The following is a 24999-nucleotide window of genomic DNA, read 5'->3' as shown; positions in this document are numbered from 1 at the left end:
TTTTATATATCTTGGTATTGCATCATACACTGTCAGGGATTTTTGTTTGGTTCATTGCATAGGGAGCTTTCAGTATCTGTAAATAAATGTCTGGTTCTGCACAGAAATTAAGTATTCAAGGTAGACAACTTTTAAAAATCTTTTTGCTCCTCCTATATTTGAAAACCCTCATAAGAAAGTTTAGCCACGTTCTAATATGAAGTTAATGGAAATAGCATCTTGGAATTCTCTCGTACATGACTGGGTCAGTAGTATGCTTTCAAGTTGCACTTTCATGTACAGTATGATAGCTGCTTCAGGGTATTAATGTTCCAAGTGTCCTCCTTTAAGTATGAGCTGTGTTGAAGGCTGATGGCTTAAGACAAATAGAAAGGCATTGTGGACTGTGGTTATTATGCAACTGCATGCACTATCTAGTGGCTGTGGCTGAGCATGAGCAGAGCAGACTGCTCCATACACACAAAGGCTTTTCATTTATATATGTCTAATATATAAATGATATACAGTAATATATGTATATATATTGTATACAAAATTAAAATAAGACTTAAGATTTAGCAATTTATTTATTTTAATTGTTTAATGGCCCTGATTATTTTAGCATCCATTCATTCATTTTGTGAACCAGCTTATTTCAGTATGGGGCCACAGTGGGCCATGGCTGTTTAGCCAGCACTAGACACATGACAGTCCTGCAAGATACACACAATCATGCAGTCAGTCAGCCTAACTTTCAAATCTTAACATGAATTTCTAGAAAAAATCCAAATTCAAACTTTGCAAAGATGGTTATCAAGACTGAAAAATGAATGCAGATATTGACTCTAGCTAACCACTGCTTTACTATGGTTTATGCCAGAGAGAATACAAATGTCAGCTCATGTCAGTCAGCTTGAGTGACTCTTTTGAATTATATTTATAGTACTGTTTATTTATATGCACTGTAAATGCAGACAATGGTTCTTTAATAACAGACAGAATATGGGAAATAAGACAAAAGGAATTTACAACATCTGACCCAAACATTTTCTTACATACTAAAAATGTGCATGCAAGTATTATTATCCATGGATTAGTATGGATATTTACATAAGTGTGCCTTGTGATAGAAAGACATTGATTCTTGCCTTGTGTCTAGTTATGCTACTGTACACTGTGGCTCCCTGCAATCCCATGATGCATTAACAGGGCTTGGTACAGTGCATCTGAAAAGTATTCACAGTGCATCACTTTTTCCACATTTGGTTATGTTACAGCCTTATTCCAAAATAGATTAAATTCATTTTTTTTCCTCAGAATTCTACACACAACACCCCATAATGACAACGTGAAAAACGTTTACTTGAGGTTTTTGCAAATTTATTAAAAATAAAAAAACTGAAAAATCACATATACATAAGTATTCACAGACTATGCTACATACTTTGTCGATGCACCTTTGGCAGCAATTACAGCCTCAAGTCTTTTTGAATATGATGCCACAAGCTTGGCACACCTATCCTTGGCCAGTTTCGCCCATTCCTCTTTGCAGCAACTCTCAAGCTCCATCAGGTTGGATGGGAGGCATCAGTGCACAGCCATTTTAAGATCTCTCCAGAAATGTTCAATCAGATTCAAGTCTGGGCTCTGGCTGGGCCACTCAAGGACATTCACAGAGTTGTCCTGAAGCCACTCCTTTGATATCTTGGCTGTGTGTTTAGGGTCGTTGTACTGCTGAAAGATGAACCATCGCCCCAGTCTGAGGTCAAGAGTGCTCTGGAGCAGGTTTTCATCCAGGATGTCTCTGTACATTGCTGCAGTCATCTTTCCCTTTATCCTGACTAGTCTCCCAGTTCCTGACGCTGAAAAACATCCCCACAGCATGATGCTGCCACCACCATGCTTCACTGTAGGCATGGTATTGGCCTGGTGATGAGCTGTTGCCTGGTTTCCTCCAAACGTGACGCCTGGCATTCACACCAAAGAGTTCAATCTTTGTCTCTTCAGACCAGAGAATTTTGTTTCTCATGGTCTGAGAGTCCTTCAGGTGCCTTTTGTCAATCTCCAGGCGGGCTGCCATGTGTCTTTTACTAAGTAGTGGCTTCCATCTGGCCACTCTACCATACAGGCCCGATTGGCGGATTGCTGCAGAGATGGTTGTCCTTCTGGAAGGTTCTCCTCTCTCCACAGAGGTCCTCTGGAGCTCTGGATGAGTGACCATCAGGTTCTTGGTCACCTCCATGACTAAGGCCCTTCTCCCCCAATCGCTCAATTTAGATGGCCGGCCAGCTCTAGGAAGAGCCCCAGTGGTTTCGAACTTCTTCCACTTACGGATGATGGAGGCCACTCTGCTCATTGGGACCTTCAAAGCAGCAGAAATTTTTCTGTAACCTTCCACAGATTTGTGCCTTGAGGCAATTCTGCCTCAGAGGTCTACAGACAATTCCTTTGGCTTCATGCTTGGTTTGTGTTCTGACATGAACTGTCAACTGTAGGACCTTATATAGACAGGTGTGTGCCTTTCCAAATCATGTCCTATCAACTGAATTTACCACAGGTGGACTCCAATTAAGCTGCAGAAACATCTCAAGGATGATCAGGGGAAACAGGATGCACCTGAGCTCAATTTTGAGCTTCATGGCAAAGGCTGTGAATATTAATGTACATCCATCCATCCATCCATTTTCTAACCCGCTGAATCCGAATACAGGGTCACGGGGATCTGCTGGAGCCAATCCCAGCCAACACAGGGCAGGAACCAATCCTGGGCAGGGTGCCAACCCACCGCAGGACACACACAAACACACCCACGCACCAAGCACACACTAGGGCCAATTTAGAATCGCCAATCTACCTAACCTGCATGTCTTTGGATTGTGGGAGGAAACCGGAGCGCCCGGAGGAAACCCACACAGACACGGGGAGAACATGCAAACTCCACGCAGGGAAGACCCGGGAAGCGAACCCAGGTCTCCTAACTGCAAGGCAGCAGCGCTACCACTGCCCCACCGTGCCACCAACTTATGTACATGTGCTTTCTCAATTTTTTTATTTTTTAATAAATTTGCAACAACCTCAAGTAAACTTTTTTTCACATGTCATTATGGGGTGTTGTGTTTAGAATTCTGTGGAAAAAAAATGAATTTAATCCATTTTGGAATAAAGCTGTAACATAACAAAATGTGGAAAAAGTGGTGCACTGTGGATACTTTCTGGATGCACTGTAAATGCATAAAGAGAAAAGATGGAATCTGTCTAAAAATAAATCAATTATCCATCAAGAGTATATTCATAGAAAAGCTCCCCAGCTGTATTCAGTTATTCAGATTGCTTAGGAATATTTAGGACTTCTAGCAAAAAAGTATTATACAGTATGTAAAAATGAAATGTTAAATGATGAACTTTTATACAATTTTACAGTATTTGTGAATGCCCTTAGTTGTTGAAGCAAGATTAGTTGCTGAGACTTATGTCTTCCACATGACAATGTGAGACTGTGCAAGAGTATAAAAACTGAGAGTGCTTTCAAGCATGTGATACTCCATGGGCTGACATTTTATTCTGTTAATTGCCCTGGTCTTTCTGTTGTTGGTTTTGGCTGACTGATTTTACTTATTTAATAAGGATTTGAGTGGTTTGCTTTTCTCTTTATAAAGTCATCTGATTCTTCTTGGAAGGAATTAAGGCTGACTTACATGCATCATGCTTAGCTCCAAACAATGTACTGTATTACTTCTACTAGTCTTCAGACAACCGTTGACTGCAATCACTTTTTACTTATTCGGAAACTTGCTCAGTGTCATTTCTAAAATTAATGGAAAACCAGACTCAAAAATGAATATGAAGGTATAATCTATCATGGCAACAAAGAACACAATGTGAGGAGCCACCACTGAAGAGAATACCACTACTTAGCAGGGCATATGTGGGGGCTTGGCTTAGTGTTGCCTGTTCAACTCAATTAACAACATACTGTAGCTTTGAACAATAATAGAACCCCAATTTCATACAGAGCACACGTATGAACACTGAATTTTCCCAAAAAAGACAATTCAATCAACATGTGAAATGGGCTCTAAAGTCAAAAGTGAGTAAGGTACATGCTACACCCCCAATTAGCTTTAGGTTCCTATGACTCCAGTCTAGACAAAGCATTTAATTTATGATTATATAGTTAACAAAATTTATTTATCATAGTACTGAAAATGTAAAGAGGATGTTTCTTGTAATGACAAAAAAATGTTCTGACTTGTCGTGTGTTTTCACTGTGGGTGTTGGTGCTACCTTAAAAGACTTACATTCTGGTTTGTCCATTTCTCCATGAAGTCCTATTTTATCCCTATTGCAATTCTGATGCAATATTTAGGCAACTTTAATTAAGAAAAATAAGTCTGAAAATTAGTGGAGAAATTTTAATTTTAACTGTCTCAAGTTTCCCACCACACTTCAAAAACATTTGAGTACAGAAGTTTGCCCAACAAAGCCAAATTGTATTTAAGTAAGTATTCTGGTATGTTTAACTCAGACTACTTGTTGTCTTAAGCTAAAAGAGCAGTGATGTAATGTAATGCTCCTAAAAGTCTGCAAATAACTACTAAACTACAGTATAATCACAGCAGTGAAGCAGGTGAAATTAGAATGACATTTGTTTAAATTTATAATACAACATCCATCCATTATCCAACCCGCTATATCCTAACTACAAGGTCACAGGGGGTCTGCCAGAGCCAATCCCAGGGTGCAAGGCAGGAAACAAACCCTGGTCAGGGCGCCAACCCACCACAGGGCACACACACACATTAGGGACAATTTAGGATCGCCAATGCGGCTAACCTGCATGTCTTTGGACTGTGGGAGGAAACCCACACAGACAGAACATGCAAACTCCACGCAAGGAGGACCCAGGAAGCGAACCCAGGTCTCCTAACTGTGAGGCAGCAGTGCTACCCATTGCGCCACCGTGCTGCCCTATAATACAACAAAAGAAATTAATCAGAATCATAATCTGATTAGGCCACATGTTATGTAGTCAATGCAGGATTCTGTAGATCTGAGGCAGCAATACTAAATCGTATTCCATGGTGATTTTAGTATTAAATATTTTAGCTTTTATAAATTATTTTAATCTTTACTCATCTTAATGCCATTAGGAACCATATCTCAAATTAAAAAAAAAGACTGGAGCAAGCTAACATTTTATCAGGCGTTCTACTGCTTTGACTTTGACTACCAAATACTGTTGAGATTCAGAGCAGATAAAAATTCAAAACCTGGATTAACCAACGCAGGACTCATTTCATTTCTTCATTTCAGTACTCTAAGCCAGAAAGGCAAGAGAATGCAAACATTTATTATACACCTGAGTATCACCTATGTTTGTCCAAAAAAACCTGATGATATTTACTATTTATGTGCAACATATTTTTCATTTCTTTTTAAGATGTTTATAGCTTCCTGTTTCAGTGGAATTTAGTCCAAAATCATAAAAGTACATTATCTAAAATAGATGGCTATGTGACTCAATTTTCAATGGTTATTTTGCAAGAATATACAGTATGCATTTTTTACATTACTTTTCTTTGTAAATGATATTTGAACTCATATTCAACATTCTGGCTGACAGCCAGTGCTTCACAAAGAACTTGCTGTAATAAAGAAATGAATAAGGGTCTATTTTCTAAAATCATTTGTTCTCTTTTTCTCTTTGTGTTAACTATTAGTAGACTTTTCTTTTCAAGGGGTAAACAGATCATTCCTGTTTTAAAGCAAGTCCGTTTAACTGTTTAATGGTGTATAATATATATGCTGAGCACAATGTTTTCATTCAAAGTACAAGCACAAGAGTTTTGTGTAAAAACATCTTTTAATTTTTACTTGTTTGGAAAATGTTTTGTCATTTTCTTGATAGACTTTAATGTATTTTTGTTTTCTCTTTTTTATGCTTTTCCACTTACAAAAACTGGTGTTTTTCAAGTGTGAAGGAACCAAAAATAAAGGTTAAGGATAACCACCCCATATACTTGAAAATCAATCAATGAAAGTACGAAAATAACGTCTTTTCAGACCAAACTCAATATAGAACTGAATTGAAATAGACAAGATGGAAGTTATACATGGTCAGGACAGGAAATGAGGTTAGGAGAGCCGGGATCAGAAGTTAGGTCAGGAGAGCCGGGGCCTGAGGTGAGATCATCAGGCGGAACTTCCTTCTGATGATCAGCAGATCTCTATCTATCTATTTGCTTGTCTCCCTGTGCAAAGAGATGTCCATAGTTCCCTAACAGTTGTACTGTATTTGTTTTTGTCTGTACATACACATAGATGTCTTGGACTTTACAACCACTTTTATTTTTTGTCTTCATTTGTATAGTTCAAATGAGTTAATCATGCCATTTTGTTTCTAAGAGAGAATGTCTAAGGTTCCTCAGGGACTCTTACTTTTGTCCCTGAACAAGCACCTTGCTGCTATTGTACAAAAAGACTCATACACAAAGCAAAGAAAGTTTGCTTATTGAATTGAAGCAGTGGTAGGTGGAGAAAATGAGTCTCAGGAAGTTACAACTGAGGTACAAAGTGTAATGTAACTGTACAGTTTAATGTATCTCTATTAGTGATATTTACAGGACAAAAACAACATAATAAATACCTCTAATATGGATGAGCTTGCCGCCTATCTTTAGTAGATACGGGGTCACCTGTTCCACTGTAGACTGTCACTATAGCTGCTTCATAAAATCTTTTTTTAATAGTTTAGGCATGTTTACATTCATTTATATATTATACATTGTAAGCTCTCAATTTTATAGTTTTAAGACACAGATAAGCATTAGCTTGCAATATGAAAAAAAAACATTTAATGTCTAGTAACTCAATTTCAATGAGAACGGTCTAATGTTTACATTCCAGGAAACATTTTTCAAAGAAGGAAGTGTTCTTGGAAGCAACAGTTCAATCTGAGCATCAACTGATGCCAGTCATTGTGAAGTATTTAGAGTGCCCTGAAAGCCAATGAATACTCCACTAGGGTAACTTCAAAACAGGATCAATGAAATTAAAATAAACTGTTAGAGCAAGCAGTACTTTTTTTCTAGTTGAGAAAACTGGAGAATGACAGAGTATATGTTCCCTTTAATCTACTCTTTTATAATTAAGAAATTGTACTTGGATTTTTACATTTCATGAGAGCAGATAAAGGCTGAGTATGAGCACTTTGCCACAATATGTGTAAGTGATCAGTATAATTATCTCTGAGGATAATTACCAATTACCTGTTAAGGTGTAGTTAGTATGTTAAATGTTATTGTAGCATTTAAGATAATATTGACAGCTTTCCGCACTTAAATCCCAGTTTTATTTCTGGCTGGGGTGTTTTATGGATTGAACTTCTTCTTTTAGTGGTCTCTTGGGATTATTGTGGATCTTCAGGTTTCCTCAGAAAAACATACTGTTGGGTTGATTGCTATGTATAATTTGTTCCAATGTGTATGTTTGCTTGGGTATGCATTGGAATTAACGTGTGTTCTGACTGTGGCTATGATTTTCTGTGTGCCAGTTTCTGTAGGAGAATTTTATCCCTTAACAGGAAAAAGCATTTCATCAATATCCATCAATTACCTGACACTTACTGTATCTAGGTCCAAGTCATTGGGACAGAAGTCTAAGCAAAGATGCCCAGATATCCATTTTCCCAGCCACCTCCTCCAACTCCTCTGGAGCGATGCCATGATGTTCCCAGGCCAGCCAAGAGACATAACCTCTCCAATGTGTCCTGGGTCAGTCCCAAAGTCTCCTCCCAGTTGAACATGTCTGAGTCACCTCCCCAGGAAGGCATCCAAAAGGCATCCTAATCAGAATTACCTCAACTGGCTTTTTTTGATGTGGAGGAGCAGTGGCTCAACTTTGATCTCCTCTAAAATGTTTCTTGCCTAAAGAAGCGGCCAGAGTTGCTTCGAAAGCTTGCATATTGTAATCTTTTTAGTTACCCAATAAAAAGGTCTCATTTTGCTTGACTTCTCACTTCATCCTATCTATAAAGCTGAGCCCAGACACCCTGCTAATAAAACGCATATTCTGCCACTTTTATCTGCTATCTAGTTCTTTCAGTCAATACCCACAGCTTGTGATCATAGGGGTAGGGCAGGAATGTAGATTTACCAGTAAATCGAGAGCTTCAACTTTTGACTGAGCTTACAATGGATACTGCTCTGTTCTGCCTGCTTGCTCTCTTCCTCCCTCACTCATCAACAAAATCCTGAGATACTTAAGCTCTTCCACTTTAGAGAGCACCTCAACCCCAACCCAAAGAGGGCACTCCACCCTTGAGAACCATGACTTTGGACTTGGAGGTGCTGATCCTCAACTCAACCGCTAAACAGGGACAATAAAAACAGCTATTGAAAATAAATAGCCATTTAAGTATTAAATTATTAAATATTGTTTCATTTGTGCTTTTCATTTTCAGTGACCATGAACTGTGGGCATTTGAACTTGAACTAGATTCTTATTGACAGGCAATGTAGTTGCTAATAATTTCCACTGGTGTTGCATCTATACACATAACAAAACAAATGCAGATAACAGCAGAATATACAATTTTTGACACCGTCACAAGATTCTAAAAATTCAAAAGCTCCAAAATGCACACCATTCGTTTTCAAGGTTTTTGTGTCTTCAAAAAGAATGCTGACAGGAGACATGCTGATTCCCCAAAATCCAGCTTAGTAACATCACCACATTTCCTTGTGGATTTCAGTGTATTAGACTTGGATTAACCAAATGCTATTTTATGTTTTGTCTAGTCTACCAGACTATTAATGCCATTTTCCATTGCCTAATAAAATAATCCATTGGCAATCTGTCACAAGACTAGTATAATTAACATCTTCACCCACAGCTCATGATACTAGCCAAGTTTAAGGTTTCTGAGAGATGCACTGAGAGGTCTGCTACAGAGCAGCGACCAAACAGGCTAGGTTGACTGTGTATGTTCCCACAAGGCTGAGCTCTCTCTCTCTCTCCTGGGAGCTATTTATAATGCACTATATTCTTTTAGAAGAATACTTTTTCTATATATAATCAAGCCTAACACATAACAATTTGCCATTCTTTAACAGATTTCAATGTGATTATTATTTATTACAATAGCAAAGAAAACAATATGGTTATTTAAAAATAGCTCAGGCGTTTCATGAATTCTGCCTTCATGTTTTACTTTCAATTTAGTTTAGGCGCAATGAGGTAGTACCTTAATTTATAATGAGAAATGTAATTATTTGCCTTATTTTATTGTATTTACTTGTTAAATTGTTATATGATATACTGTATATCCATTCAATAACATTCTAGAAATAATTTGATCTATCTACAACATCCTAAACTAAACTTACCCCCCACCCTCTACCTGGCAGATGATGAGGCTAGAAGGCTACTCTGCCTTGCTCCTTCTAGCACTTTCTGTTGAACACCATCTGAAGAAACACTCTAGCAACGGGTGTCTGTTTCTCTTGACTAGGTTTTTAGAGTCATCATGGCCCCTTTTTTAAGCTACATTATCATGTTTTATATGGATTTCAAATGAAAGCATTACAGTAAGAAATTCCACTAAAGATTGTTCCAAATAATATCTCCCAGTGAATCAATTTGGAGGTAATGCTGTTACTGAAACTGCCTGAGTTGCACCATAATGATGACCTCTCATCTCATCTCTTTCAGTTTTATAAAAAATAATTGTCCAGAAATAGCATTTTTGTGATACACTGTTAATCTGCTAATTTTGCATTTTATTTTCATAAACAATAGAGCTAATTTGTAATTTATTTTTTTGGGAATTGAGCAGCAATCAAAAGTGATGTTTCTCTCAAAACACCAATCACAAATTGACAAATACAACAAGGTGAAAATGTGAGTCATTATAATTGGCAACCCCAAAAATTCACCCAGCGTTTAACCTTGTTGTAAGCCATAAGTTCTAAGCCCCTTCAACACACCAAGGTCGCAAACCTAGTGAGCTTTCATGTATGTCCTTTATTTTATACTTGCAGGTGTATTTTTGCTTGTGTCTGTTTGTTACATATATGTAAAGTGCTGTGAAAAAGTATGTGCCCCCTTCCATGAAGGGATGCACATGGTCAGCAGCAATGCTCAAATAGGCTGTGACATTCAAGCAATAATTGATGTTAATTGGTACAAAGTGTTCCAAGAAAACATTTCCCACACCATTACACCACCAGCAGCCGGGACTGCTGACACAAGGCAGGTTTGGTGCATGGATTCATGCTGCTGGTGCCAAATTCTGACCCTACCATCTGTTTGCCTCTACAAAAACTGAGATTCATCAGACAGGGCTACGTTTTTCCAGTCTTCAACTGCCCAGTTTTGGTGAGCCTGCACCGAATGCAGCCTCAGGTTTCTGTTCTTAGTTGACAAGAGTGGAACCTGATGTGGTCTTCTGCTGTTGTAGCCCATCTGCCTTAAGGTTCAATGTGTTATGCATTCTGAGATTTCTGCTTGCCGCAGTTGTACAGAGTGTATATATGAGTTATCACCGCCTTTCTGTCAGCTTAAACCAGTCTGGCCATTCTCCTCTGACTCCTCTCATCAACGAAGTGTTTCCATCACTGGATATTTTTCACACCCTTCTGAGTAAACACTAGAGACAGCTGTGCATGAATATCCTAGGAGATCAGCAGTTGCAGAAATACTCAAACCAGCCCATCCTAACATCAACAATTATGCCACAGTCAAAATCACTGAGATACGTTTTTTCCATCATTCTGTCAACATTAACTGAAGCTCCTGATCTTAATCTGCGTGATTTTATGCATTGTGTTACTGCCACAAGATTAGCTGATTAAATAATTGCATGGATAAGCAGGTGTACATGTGTTACTAATAATTTACTTTATGTCTGTATGACTAGTTGTGAACTTGCCACAAAACTCTGTGCCTGCACTCAGTGAAACGTGGTATACAGATTGAGTTGAGTTAAATTAAATTCAATATTAGATAAGGGGAACTTGAGTGAAAATACAATAGTTTTAAATCATTACTTTCTTTTTTCAAGGAACAATGTTATCCACCACCTCCATCATGTATGCGCAAAAGTGATTATTCCCATAGTTTTAATGCTTGGTTGCAGCACCTTTAGCAGCAATAATCACAACTAAAGGTTACATATAATTTGATATCAGTCTTTTATACCACTGTTGAAGAATTATAGTCTACTATTATTTGGAGAACTGCTTTAATGAAAGACACAATAGTAGGTTTCCTTGTGTGAACAGCACCCTTCAGATACTGGAATAGTACAGTGCAGCCAAAAATTATTTGTGCACTGTGAAAAAATGGACAAAAATGGAAATGAAATTGAGGACACTTAAGAACAAACTTTAACAACTCAATTAATTGAGGTATATGTAAAGAAAAAGAAAAACTTTTATTCAAAACATATTCTGGAAGTGTTTTAAAATTATATAGAACATTAGAACATTAGAAAAATCTAGATGATGACAGGCCATTCAGCCAAACAAAGCTTGCCAGTCCTATCCACTTAATTCTTCTTAAAAACAATCAATTCTAGCTTCGAAAGTCCCTAAAGTCTTACCGTCTATCATGGTACTTGGTAGATTATTCCAAGTATCTATGATTCTCTGTGTAAAGAAAAACTTCCTAATGTTTCTGCGAAATTTCCCCTTAAGAAGTTTCCAACTGTGTCCCCGTGCTCTTGATGAACTCATTTTAAAATAACAGTCTCGATCCACTGTACTAATTCACTTCATAATTTTAACACTTCAATTATGTCACATCTTGATCTTCTTTTGATTAAACTGAAAAGGTTAAGATCTTTTAATCTTTCTTCATAGTTCATCCCCTGTAGCCCCGGAATGAGCCTAGTTGCTCTTCTCTGGACCTTCTGTAGCGCGGCTATATCCTTTTTGTAGCCTGGAGACCAAAACTGGACACAGCACTCAAGATAAGGCCTCACCAGTGCATTATAAAGCTTGAGCATAACCTCCTTTGACTTGTACTCCACACGTCGTGCTATATAACCTAACATTCTATTAGCCTTCTTAATAGCTTCTGAACACTGTCGGGAAGTTGATAGTGTAGAGTCCACTACGACTCCTAAATCCTTCTCATAAGGTGTACTCTAGATTTTCAGACCTCTCATTGTGTATTCAAACCTAACATTTTTACTTCCTATGTGTAATACTTTATATTTACTGACATTAAATTTCATCTGCCACAAATCTGCCCAAGCCTGTATGCTTCTCCATGTCCTTCTGTAATGATATAACGGATTCCAAATGATCTGCCAATCTACCATCTTGGTATCATCTGCAAACTTAACCAGCTTGTTACTTATATTCCTCTCTAAATCATTCATATATATTAAAAATAGCAGTGGCCCTAGCACTGACCCCTGTGGAACACCACTCGTTAACATGAGCCAATTCTGATAAGGTTTCTCACACCATCACAATCTGCTTCCTGTTTCTGAGACAATTCTGCACCCATCTACAAACATCACCCTGAACCTCCACTCTTTTAGTTTGATGCCCAACCTCTCATGTTGCACCTTTATTCAAATGCTTTCTGAAAGTCAAGATAAATAATAGCATGTGGTCCACTTTGATCATATCCTTTTGTTGCCTCCTCATAGAATTCAGGCATGTTAATAAAACACGACCTCCCTCTTCTGAACCCATGCTGACTGTTCAGAATAACTCCTGTCATTGCGATGTGCTACTCAATCTTATCCTTAATAATTCCTTCCATTAATTTTCTTGTGATGCATGTTAAGCTTACTAGCCTATAATTCCTTGATCTTCCCGGTCACCCTTTTTATATAACGGGATAATATTTGCCATTTTCCAGTCCTTCAGAATCTCCCCAGTGTGCAGTGAATTTATAAAAATATGCGGTAAGGGTTTATATATGTACTTGCTAGCCTCTTTAAGAACTTGAGGGTAAATATCTGATCCTAGTGATTTGTATGATTTCAGCCTATAGAATCTGAGTAGTACTTGTCCCCCTACAATTTCCAAATCTTGCAGTACCTCCTTAGTAGTCCCGTTTACCTCTGGGAGGTTATCCACTTCTTCACTTGTGAAGACCTCAGAAAAAATGTAACTTTAGAGTGTCAGCTATTTTACTGCCTGTATCTTTTAATTCCCCTTTACTATTCCTGATGCGCTTCACCTCCTCCTTGACTGTTCTTCTAGTAAAATACTGAAAAAGTCTCTTAGGATCGCCTTTCACCTTATCTGCTATGCTCCTCTGCAGCTGTGTTTTAGCCTCCCTAATATCTTTCTTAACGATTGCCCTCATATTCTCATACGCACAACAATTAACTTTGGAGTTATTAGTCGTATATGCCTTATACAGCTGTTATTTCTTTTTCAGATACTTTTTCAACACTTTATTAACTCACTGTGGAGTTTTTTAAAAATGTCCTATTAATTCCAAATTTAGGTATGTACCTTTCTTACATTACATGTAAAACATTTTAAAAGCTTATCCCAGTCTATCCTCCTTAGACTTTGCCGTATCTGCTCAAAATTTGCCCTACCAAAGTTAAACTTAACAATTTTACTTGCATCTGCTCTCTTACAAATCACGGAGAACTGTATGATATTATGGTCACTTGACCCTACAGTTCAATCACCTCTACATCCTTAATTCTATCCTGATTATTACAAAATACTAAATACAGAGAAGCTTCACCCTGTGTTGGAGTTTTAACATACTCTGTTAAAAAACAGTCACTGATTATTTCTAAAAACTTCTGCTCTTGTGTTTGGTCACTTGCAAGGTTATTCAAGTTAATATTTGCATAATTAAAGTTCCCTACAACTAATATTCCACTGTAAATTTGCCTTTTTAATTTTACTAAAAAAATGTGTTTTGAAATTACTTTCTGCATTGGGTGGTTTATGACACACTACTAAAATAAAGCCTCTTCCCCTAATGCTTTCCAGGCGAAGCCATATGTCCTCACTAAGGTAGGGCTCATCGTCCAACTGAAGAGGACTTGCATTTAAATTCTGTTTGACATAAACAGCAACCCCACCTCCTTTGTTGTTTTGTCTATCCTTCTTAAAAAATGTGTATCCCTCTATGTTATACTCATCCCCATCTTTGTTATTTAGCCAGGTTTCCGTTTTTGCTATAATATTATAATTATGCTCTGCTACAAACAACTCCAACTAGCATTAAGAAAAGCCATTTTTAATGTGTTTACAGTACTACACATTTTTGTTTCTACTGTTGTTTGTTCTTCCATGTATAGTTCTAAACCTGGCTTGTCCTAAACTATTTGCCCCCCCATTTCCTAGTTTAAACAATCCTCGACTAACCTACTCATACACATCCCCAATATATTGGTGCCCCTCCAGTTCAGATGTAGCCCATCCCCGTGGAACAGGTCCCATCTGTTCCAAAAGGAGTCTCAATGCCCCATAAACCTATACCCATCTACCTGCACCAAGATTTAAGCCACAGGTTAAATCTTCCTATCTCCTCAGTCTTATCGCCTAGGTGGGTTCTTGAACTCTAGTTAGGCGCTATATCAAATACAGGCCATTTACCATTTACCATTTTATCTGGACTGGTGCATGGCACAGGCAGAACTTCAGAGAAGACTACCATATCAGTTGTGCATCTCAGCCCAACACCTACATTTTTGAATTTGGATCACAGAACTGACAGACTACTCTTATGGATGTCATTTGTTCCAAGATGGACAATGACAACTGGATCCACTCCTGCCCTGGCCAAGAGCCTATCCACCCTACCAGGGAGGTCTCCCACCTAGGCACTTGGAAGGCAACACAGTATGTGAGACTTTCTATTTTTGGAGCAAACCTGCACTTTGATCCCCCTAATGATTGACAACTGGTTTTGAGGTGGCCCGTTGGGGCTCCTCATCCCTGCCTACCATGTCAGAATCATCAGAGACACCGTCCAGTTCCGCAATAACCTGAAAATGGTTTGATACTGCTAATTCTGGGGTTGATGCCCCTGGACAGTATGCACCCTTTACCTTATGCATTGTGACCTTGACCCACCTGTTTCTACCAGTCTGGTCTGGAATCTCCTCACGCACCAATTTAGGGATGCTCACTATCTCTCTAAAAGACACCTGAGCCAGGTCCACCAATTCTCTACTGCAACGCAGGCCAGGCAGCTTCTCGTCCAGTTCAGCAGCCCTGAGCTCGAGGTGCTGGATTAGCTGGCATCTCCTGCAGAAGTAGCCTTCATAGACAACTGGCACTCCAAGCCATCATCTATTGCCTTCAAACAATTATTTATACACCTGACCATTGGAGTTTTCTCAAAGTCCTGCTCAGTATTTGGTAGGCCCTCTTTTGGCAGCAATAACAGCATGTAGCCTCCTGGGCATGCTTTCATGAAGGGTGTCGCAAATGGCTGCGTCAAGGCTCTCCCATGTGTGCTGGAGCATGTCTTTCAAATTCTGTTTGTTGCTTGATGGGTCTGCTGGATATTTCCTTTTCATATTATCCCAGAGGTGCTCAATAGGATTGAGAACTGGACTTGAGGGGGCCACTCAAGCACTTGCACCATTTTTGGAAGGCTTTTGCACGCTTTGCAGTGTGCTTCGGGTTGTTATCTTGCTGGAAAATGTAGTGATGCCCAAGCAGTTTGCCATCAGATGAGAATTCATGATGCCTTCAATAAAATACAAATTGCAGGCATGGGAAGCTGCCATAAAACCCCAAATCAACATGTTACAATCACCATGCCTAATGGTTGGATTTAGGCACTGGGGGCTATACTCCTGCTTTGAGTTGTGCCATACTGTAACGACCATCTAATCCAAATATGTTGAATTCAGATTCACCAAACCATAAAATTGGCTTCCAGAAGCCTATAGGCTTGTCAACATGTTCTTTGGCCAATTTAAGACATTTTAGTTCTTTCTTTTTACTTATAAGTGTCTTACGAGGAACACTTCCGCGCAGCCCACATTTGTTTAGCCTGTTCTTTACTGTTAGTGTGCAAACCTGAGTTCCAGTAGCCTCCTTATCTTGCTTTGCAAACTGGTCTTTTTTTTCTCCCTCCCTCTGTCTGATAAATAGATACATTTATTTTCTGAACTTCCTGATTCCAGGGTCATGGAGACTAGAGCTTGCAGCTACAGGCAGGCAGCTACAGGTGAAAGGTAATAACTTATGCCAAATAGGTGGGCTAATAACTTTGGGGCAAAATCACCCACACTTGCTTACACAGATCAAATTTAGAATCACAAATCAACATATCTGTATTTCTACATACATTTGGGCTAAGAGTGGAAACTATAGAACCTGAACTAAACATAAAAGGAGCATGGATTGAACATAACAAACAACAGAATCGCAAAGCTAGTGCAGGGATCCCCAGCATCCTAGAGGTAGGAGCCAGCACTGGAAACCAGAATGTGAACAGCATGAGATGTAAATTGTGTTTAATAAAATGTAATTTTAACTTAAACCATGCGATTTTTGATTTGCCATTAAGTGCAAATTTCCTTGACAAATATTCCTTTACTTTTATATCATATCTTTATGAAATTTATAGCCAAAATGCCTTAAATCTTCTGTTTTGGCTTGCTTCCATTTGCTTTTAGTTTTCATATTACTCCAGACATTCCATAAGCAGAAATGGTGTGCCTGGAATTTGCTTACAATCAAAAATTATATATCAAGCTATAAATTGCTTTGAATTTTAAACTGACAATTAATGGTATTTAAAAAGTAATTTTCAATTCCCAGAGATGTTTTTGAATTTTATTTAGAACAATCAAATAAATAAATAAAATAAGCTTTAAGTAGCTTCCATGTTGGTAAACATAAATGGCATACATTTTAATGAAATCATTTTCTTTTCATAATACTGTATTTCATTCCTAAGCACTTACCAAGCTACAATATCAGGTTACAGTCTTCTGTGCATTGCTGTTTTTATTAGTCAGGTCAATAGCATTTACTTTTGAACATCCATCCATCCATTTTCCAACCCACTGAATCTGAACACAGGGGTCTGCTGGAGCCAGTCCCAGCCAACACAGGGCACAAGGCAGGAACCAATCCTGGGCAGGGTACCAGCCCACCGCAGGACACACACAAACACACCCACGGGCCAATTTAAAATCGCCAATCTACCTAATCTGCATGTCTTTGGACTGTGGGAGGAAACCCACACAGACATGGGGAGAACATGCAAACTCCATGCAGGGAGGTCCTGGGAAGCAAACCCAGGGCTCCTAACTGTGAGGCAGCAGTGCTACCACTGCACCACCGTGCTGCCCACTTTTGAACATATGTAAATTAAATGAATAATACAAGCCTTCTTAAATGTCTAACTTAATAGCTATACTTGTTAATGACTGCATCTGACTTGTTTAAATATTAATATTTCTCATTTAGTTTAATAGTATGTTGTTTAACATGTCTAAATTGGTTAGCTTAACTCTAGAGGCCAAACTGTTTTTAAATGAGCAAAAATGCCTTATGTTGTTGTTTAAGTTTTACTTCTTTAATTAAAACCAGATGTTTCTGGAGTGAATTTATATTTGGGTGAATTGAAAAGTTTTCTTTTCACTATGTAGAATAATTTAATGATTGGAATCACATTGTCAGATGGAAAGAAAGTTTGTTTCGAGTCAGATTTTTGTTGTAGATGCACAATACAATTGTTTTTCTTCTAAGTGTTTCAAGTGGGGTTTTAACATCATTAGAGTAATCAAATTTATCATAATGCATAGATATGTATACATTTTGCTTTAAAAGTAAGTGTTGTGTGTTTTGTCTTTCTCTAAAATATAACAGTATAAAACTTGAACTGTTCCAGACCTGAATGGCCCTCAATTTTTGATCTTGTAAACAACTCTTCATCTGGCAAATGATATAATAACATTATTGTTTTTAAAGACATTTGTCTCACACTTTATGGTTATGAAAAATCAATAGATCAGGTTGCTGCAATCAGTAGAGATTTATTCAAGGTTGAAAAAGAATTGAGCCTTAAATAGTTATGTAACTTAGGTAGCACTATTTCTTGTATAACTCTCTTATCTTTTCTTTTCTTATTTATACTTGTAAACGGACGCCTTCTACATTCCACAGTAATACCTGCCCAACACCCATGAATATTTTCATGTCCAGTAGTTGAATCTACTGCATATCTGTATGGTTGTGGGTCTGTGTTTTTGGAATCACCAGCATTTGCAAAGAATTGGAAATTGAATAGTCTTGTTTATAGGAGCATCATTAGGGAACACATACCATTTTTACTTATAATGTTTTTTTTATAGAAAGCAATGTAGTTAATTTTTGCTTCTTTCTTTCCCTAGGTGTGTGGTGAGGATGGGAGTTGCTAACACAATGACACCTGGAAGGGAGGTGTTGGTGAGCAACAGTCCTGAAAATAATATTCACAAGTCTTTGGACAGGTAAGAAAGTTTACAAAGTAGTATGTGTAATAGGAAAGTAAAAGAAAATTACACCTTCTAATAATAGTATTGTGGCAATTATAGATGGGGCCTCACAATTCTAGGTTTTTAAGAAGGAAGTGATATTTTTATGGTCTTTGCATTTATAGTGAATTGCCACACTGTTGTTTTGTTCTCATCCAATGACATGTCATCTGTACTAATTAGTTCAAAATTACAAATGCCAAAGTCATGTCTGTATTTGATAGTTAGTATTAAGGGATATCTCAAAATCTGTATGTTCAAAGTTATTTTTACTTAGTGGTCTGTAAAATGTGAAATGGGAAAACAGGGTAATGAAAAGGCTAACTCTGCTATCATGACATTGGCTTCATTCTCAGCCTGGTCACCATTTGTGCAGTTTCACGTAGATGTTTTATGCTTTACTGCTACAATTTTAACAAAAATGTTATATTAGGTAGTTTGGTGACTTATATTGGTCCAGAAAAAGTCAGCACAAGTGTAAGTGTCCTATTGAGTGCTAGATCATACTTTGCAATGCTACCAGGATAAACTTTTGCTCCCTGTGATTCTATAATACAAATAACAGGTTAAGAAGGTGGGTGGATGGTTTGTGAAATCTTATACTGTTATAAAAATCTGCAGAAATGATCAGATTTTTTTTATTAAGTTGCCAGGATTTCAGCAGCACAATAAAATTTGTGACCAGGTGGTAAAATATTGCAAGAGAATATCCTGTAACAGACAGTAGCATAATGGGTTCATTTTTACCATTGTCATGCTTCATCACTACTGGAAACTCAATTTTGTTATGAATAGTCAATGGAAGGTTGTTGTTGTTGTTTTGTTTCCAAATCATCAGCATTCATATTGATGGAAAATTGAAAGATATGTATATCTATCAAAGAAATGTAAACCCTCTGTTGCAGAGGTTTCAAGCTCATGCCCTGGGGTGCAGCTATTTTTTCAGAAATTTGCTCCAGTTCATTTCTAAATTAAAAGTCCAATCTTGTTGTCAGTGACACATTAACTTTAATTACTGTATATGGTTTGTTCTGCTTTATCAGAAATTCCTGTCAGTAGATACTTCACATTTCTTAGAAAATAAACAAAATATTTTATAGAATTTCACCAATTAGTTCCTCAATTTTTATTTTTTCTTTCTACACGATCATTCAAACTGATACTTCATAATGGACAAAAAGAAGAGCAGATGGCAAACAATAAGCTTCTTAGTGGATGACTAACCCATTGTTAGTTTATTTTTGGTTTTAGAAAAAAAAAAAGAAACGAATTTGAAGAAAAATAAAAAATCATTAAAGGGGAGACAGAAATGTTAATTTCTAAAATACAGATAAAATAGCCAAGGCATATATAGTGTATAAATTAGAAGTCTAGTTAACAGAGGATATGAACCTAAAGTTAAATAAGGTGTTTGGAACAAGAACTTTATACCCCTCCTGTAAATGAGTTTGAGACCCCTTGCTTTTTTGCTTTGCGGCAGTTTTCCTTTAAAAAGTCTTTTAAAGTTTTGCAGTCTTCTGTGGTAATCGAACATTTTCTGAATGCCCCAGTGTAACCTTGGCTAGCCATCTACTGTATATGATAAGGTCCTAATATTTTTCGTTAGTTAAGTTAAAAGATTTTTGTAAACTGGCCAATGTGCTCTTATTATTCATAGACCTTTAGATAAGCCAACTCTGAATGATAAGAAACAGATTTTCAGATGAGCTGACATCCTTTACTTCTTAAATTGACTTAAGTGAATTCATTTTTGCTCTATTCTATCTGCAGCATAATGTCTTGCTTACTTTAATGACTGCCTCGAAATTTTGATTGTTTTATTTCCCTCAAGCAACCATGTCAGGCTTCTTAGGTGATTATTTTTTCAGAAGTCCACAATATATATCTTATTTTTTACAGAACATTTTCATTGTGATATTTAGTAATCACTTTAGCAGAGAACTGACTTTGGCAAGTCTTGACGTACCACAGATATTTCATAGTAGAAAAATTTATGGTAAAAGGTGTCCAGTTTAAGTGTGACTGTCTTGATTCTGTTGCAGCCACAAACAACCATCCTCAGTCAATTACAAGAAAACTTTATATCCAAGGTATTACTGTGGATGGCATCAAGGCCCACAATAATCTGTATTTTGCAGAGAAATGGAGGACCAACTAAGTAAGAGGGCTATAATCTGGGGGCAAAAGTTGTAGTTTTACTTTAAAGTCATCTAGGGTCTAGGGAATCAGGGGTGAATGCAGCTGGTTGGATGCAGCTTGCTACATCCTTATTCCATAAGTGAATATGGTGCATTTAAGAAAATTTAAATTCAATTTAAATTAATTTACAATTCATTAAATTAATTTACAATTAATACAATTTATATTGTATACAATATGCAGTTATATATATTGCTTCATGGATTAATAATGGTAACTAATTTTCTCTAATTTGCAAAGTTATTTTTAACGCTCTCATCCTTAGGACCTTATATAAGACTATCACACAGGACATAAATTAAGTGATGTGATTAGGAGCGGGCAGGACTGATATTGGCTATATGTGTGAGAGTGCAAGACTGGAATTAAACCTTTAGAAAGCTGGTGATGGTGGTATTAAAAATCATTACCATCCTTTAATCTCAGGTTCAAAAAAAAGTTGAAGTGGGAACAGGGTAATTTGGGCCAAGAGTGGGGAAAAATGTGTAATATGAGGTCAGAAATGGATGGAATCAAAGTTGGTTCTATGACGAAGTAGGAGAAGCTAGGTTAAAATCATTAGAAAGTGGGCAGGACCAATGTGAAGCACCAATGCTAAAATTATGTTATATGTTATTGCAAGATCACTTCAGAAAGCTTCCCTTGTTGAGCAAATAATTTACTTCAACAGATAATAAAGCCCAAAAGTAATGTGTAAGATTTTTATCCTCATTGACGGAATGGAAACCTGTTTTGTTTAGTTGAGGTAGCAGTGTGTGTCAGGCAGAATTCTGAGCAACAAACCACTGGTACAATTTTCACTTATTATTTGTAGTTTTCTCTCAACATATATAGTCATGGTGTCTAACTTTTCAGAATGCTGTTAATCAAAATCCATCAAAACATATTTTAAAAAAAAAAAACTGTCTCAGTCCCACAATCCACAAATCAAGCAAAATAGAAACCAGTGAATCAACCAATGTTTATTTTATATAGAGTAACAAACTAACTCTTTGTGAAGGGCTGATTCCCACTTTTCACCCCTTACTGGGGCCTCAGGTACTCATAAGCCTAAAATTCGATTAAAAGTGCTCAATAAATACATGGAATCTTTCATTGTACCTGTATATAACAGCTTGTTTTGTTCTTCAAACCTAAAATTAATTTACTTTATTGGTTGGATTGCTTGTTCAAATCGTGCCTATTAAGCTGACATTTGCTATGTCTTCCAATAACATAACTTTACTGTCAAAGCTAGTTGAATCAATGCAAAATTTAATTAACACACTTTCAGGCTAAATGAGTTATGTTAGTATTTGGTGCAGATCAAACATTTTCATTTCTTAGTGCAATGTAAGCTTTGTTAGACCCAAATCCAACCTATAATGCTTGAATTTGCATGAATTTGATAATATTGTTTGAATAATACTGAAACAAAAACGGTCAACTTCAAACAAAAATGCTCAGCGTAAAAGAATACTCGACCTAAAAATGATATATTTTGTATATGCTGCTTACCCCATGTAGTTTGTTTTGATGACAGTGAAAATTTTTAAAGGTGCTGAGTTTATGGAGACAAAAATAGCAAACAAAAATATTCAGAAAAAATATTGAAGAGAAAATTACACAGGAATAAGCTTTTGAATTGAAGACAGGACTCTTGATGTCCATTCCACCATAAAGTCTATTGTCTTCATTTTCCATGAAAAAAAAAAAAATCTTCGATGTCTCCACAATCCGCATGGTATCTACATGCTGTAAGTAATATATAAAAAAATATACACCATTTTTGGGTGGAGTGTCCCTTTAATTTTTAGCATGTGTACTGAAACAAAATAAACGACTTTGGTTTTCACTACCCTTAACAGGAACTGAAAAGTACGCAACACCATTTTTGGAAGCAATGTGCATTAAGACACCCACTTACTTGCCAATAATTCATGATCACTGAGTCACTTGTGCGATGTGTAAAATTATCCTTGGACAAAATCGGCATAAATATCAACAATGAAATCTCAATTCATTATAACCTAATTTTAGATTATGGATTGTACGGAAATAGCAAATACATTTATTATTTAAATCTACTAATTTTAGCTTTATTTTCTTTAGTAGTGTTTGAATGACAGCCTACACTGTGCAGATTCTAGGATTAAACAAGTTACATGGGCAAATAGTCCTTTTCCTTTCTTTTTATAACACACCTTCCCTCACTGTCTATACATTAGGTGTACTTGGAAGGTGAAAGGTGAACTAATTGGGCAGTTTTGCATGTTGCAAAATACTCCAAGTAGTGCTGCTGGTACCTGCATTTATATTTGTAACATTCATCCATCCATCCATTTTCCAACCCGTTGAATCCGAACAAAGGGTCACGGGTGTCTGCTGGAGCCAATCCCAGCCAACACAGGCAGGAACCAATCCTGGGCAGGGCACCATCCCACCGCAGGACACACACACCCACACCCACACACCAAGCACACATTAGGGACCATTTAGAATCGCCAGTCCACCTAAACTGATTGTCTTTGGACTGTGGGAGGAAACATTTTATTTGAAATTGGATTTAAACTATTACACAGTATCACTTTATTAGCCCTAGAAATTATACATAATTTAAAACTGATTCAGTCTGAAAATGTTATGAAATTGAGCTTGCACTAATTTAAATATAAGATTTTAACACACTATCATCTCAAAAATAAGGGTCATTATTCTGTTGTATAAACCGGAAAAAAGTATTGTATCAAGCAGTGCTGTCAGTTTCATTTCTAGAAAGCAAGACTGACAGTTCTTATTTCAACATATTGAATATGTTCAGGTGAAGGACTGTTAATGTTATGCAGGCTTAAAAATATTTTAGATTAGAACTCCAAAATAAATGTATTTCCAGAAGCAATAAAAACAAAAAAGTACTTTTTACAGCAAATTATATCTCTTTAGTAGAGGAAGTGATCTTTAATTATTATTAAAATAAGAGACACAATGGCTCTCATGAGCTGATGTTTATGATGCTACTTGGCCAAGATACTCTTTTTCCTTTAGAAGGATCATGCTTTACAAGCAGTCAAGAGGCTATATCCCTGTTGGCATTTTAGATTTCTTCACAGTTTTGCTATTTATTCAGCTGTTCCAGGCCAATAGGCATCACTCACCAGAAAAATCTGCCATCCCACAGCATATGTTTGTGGCTTGGCTGTCACACTTAAGCACTGCTATTGCCAAAAACGTACTGCTTTAAAAATGTTTTTTCCTTAATAATACTCATTGAGTTTGTCTTACGTTTTATTTTTATAAATAACTCTTTCAAGTAAATGGCATATGTCAACAATGTGTACACCTAATTAGGAGTATTGGTATGTGATGAAAGAAAGTTTTTTTTTTTTTCTGGACAAAGGCCACCCATGAATGCTGAGGTACAGCTAAGGATATGAGGAAATCTTTTTAACTTTTAAGCAGCAGGATGTCAAATTCAACTTAAAAGAGTCACTTTGATATTGCTGTAGTTCTCTTGCATACTTCTGCAGTGTTAAGTAGCTTTTATTTAAAAAAAAATGATAAGATTGAATTAGTTAGGCTTCAGTTCTTAAAGTGAGGAATAAAAATCCAGAATGGTAATAACAAAAAAAAAAAATATTGTAATTGCGCACTTGCTTTATATTTATATATATATTTTATTGATTAATATCCTTTACTTTCAGACATGTTTTTACATTTGATTAGAAACCATGACTTTAAAAAGCACCAAAAAAATAAACAAAGTTTAAAGTAGAACACAAGCTGTACAGTTATTTGGGTGACAGCTAGCATTCAAGCAAAACCATAATTGCTTGACAGATGAATTGGTCAGTGATATATATATTTTTTTGTTCTTTATTTCACCTTATATAATTTCTCATATTAGGCATTTGTTAGTTTTCACATACCCTTTGGGGTCAGACATTATACAGCGCCCCTGGAGCAATTGAAGGTTAAGGGCCTTGCTCAAGGGCCCAGCAGAGTAGGATCTCTTTTGACAATGGTAGGGATTCGAACCAGCAACCTTCGGGATACCAGCACAGATCTTTAGCCTCAGAGCCACTACTCCACCTTGCAGAAAGTCAAGGAAGAGAACAGAGATGTAACAAACCTAAACAGTTCCAAAATGCTTTCTTGGTAGACACAGTTGAAGAAGTTCCAAAATATGAGTAGACTGAGAGAAATTTCACTGCTTTGGAGCAAGAGCCGAGAAGTATGTTGCTTTTTTTTATTTATTTATTTATTTATTAATTTTATTACAATCAATACATAGCAATCAAGTTTTTACAAAAAAAAAAAAAAGAATTATGCTAAGAACAGATCGATCCCCACCCTTGAGAGAGAGAGCA

General features: G+C 36.9%; 1 protein-coding gene across 3 annotated transcripts in view; it reads left to right on the top strand.

Moving 5' to 3' along the window:
- The window catches only part of si:dkey-82f1.1 (DENN domain-containing protein 2A), a 145753-nt gene that overhangs the window by 34439 nt on the left and 86315 nt on the right, over nt 1–24999 (top strand). For all 3 annotated transcript variants that reach the window (XM_039769503.1, XM_039769504.1, XM_039769502.1), the window contains exon 2: nt 18332–18430. In XM_039769503.1, the coding sequence (XP_039625437.1) occupies nt 18345–18430 (86 nt within the window). In that variant the 5' untranslated portion in view covers nt 18332–18344. The remainder of the gene's footprint in view (nt 1–18331; nt 18431–24999) is intronic.

Source organism: Polypterus senegalus, chromosome 11 (assembly GCF_016835505.1).
Source record: "Polypterus senegalus isolate Bchr_013 chromosome 11, ASM1683550v1, whole genome shotgun sequence".
NCBI classification, from domain to species: domain Eukaryota; kingdom Metazoa; phylum Chordata; class Cladistia; order Polypteriformes; family Polypteridae; genus Polypterus; species Polypterus senegalus.
Note: the sequence above shows the minus strand (reverse complement) of the source record. Positions and strands in the feature narration are given on the sequence as shown.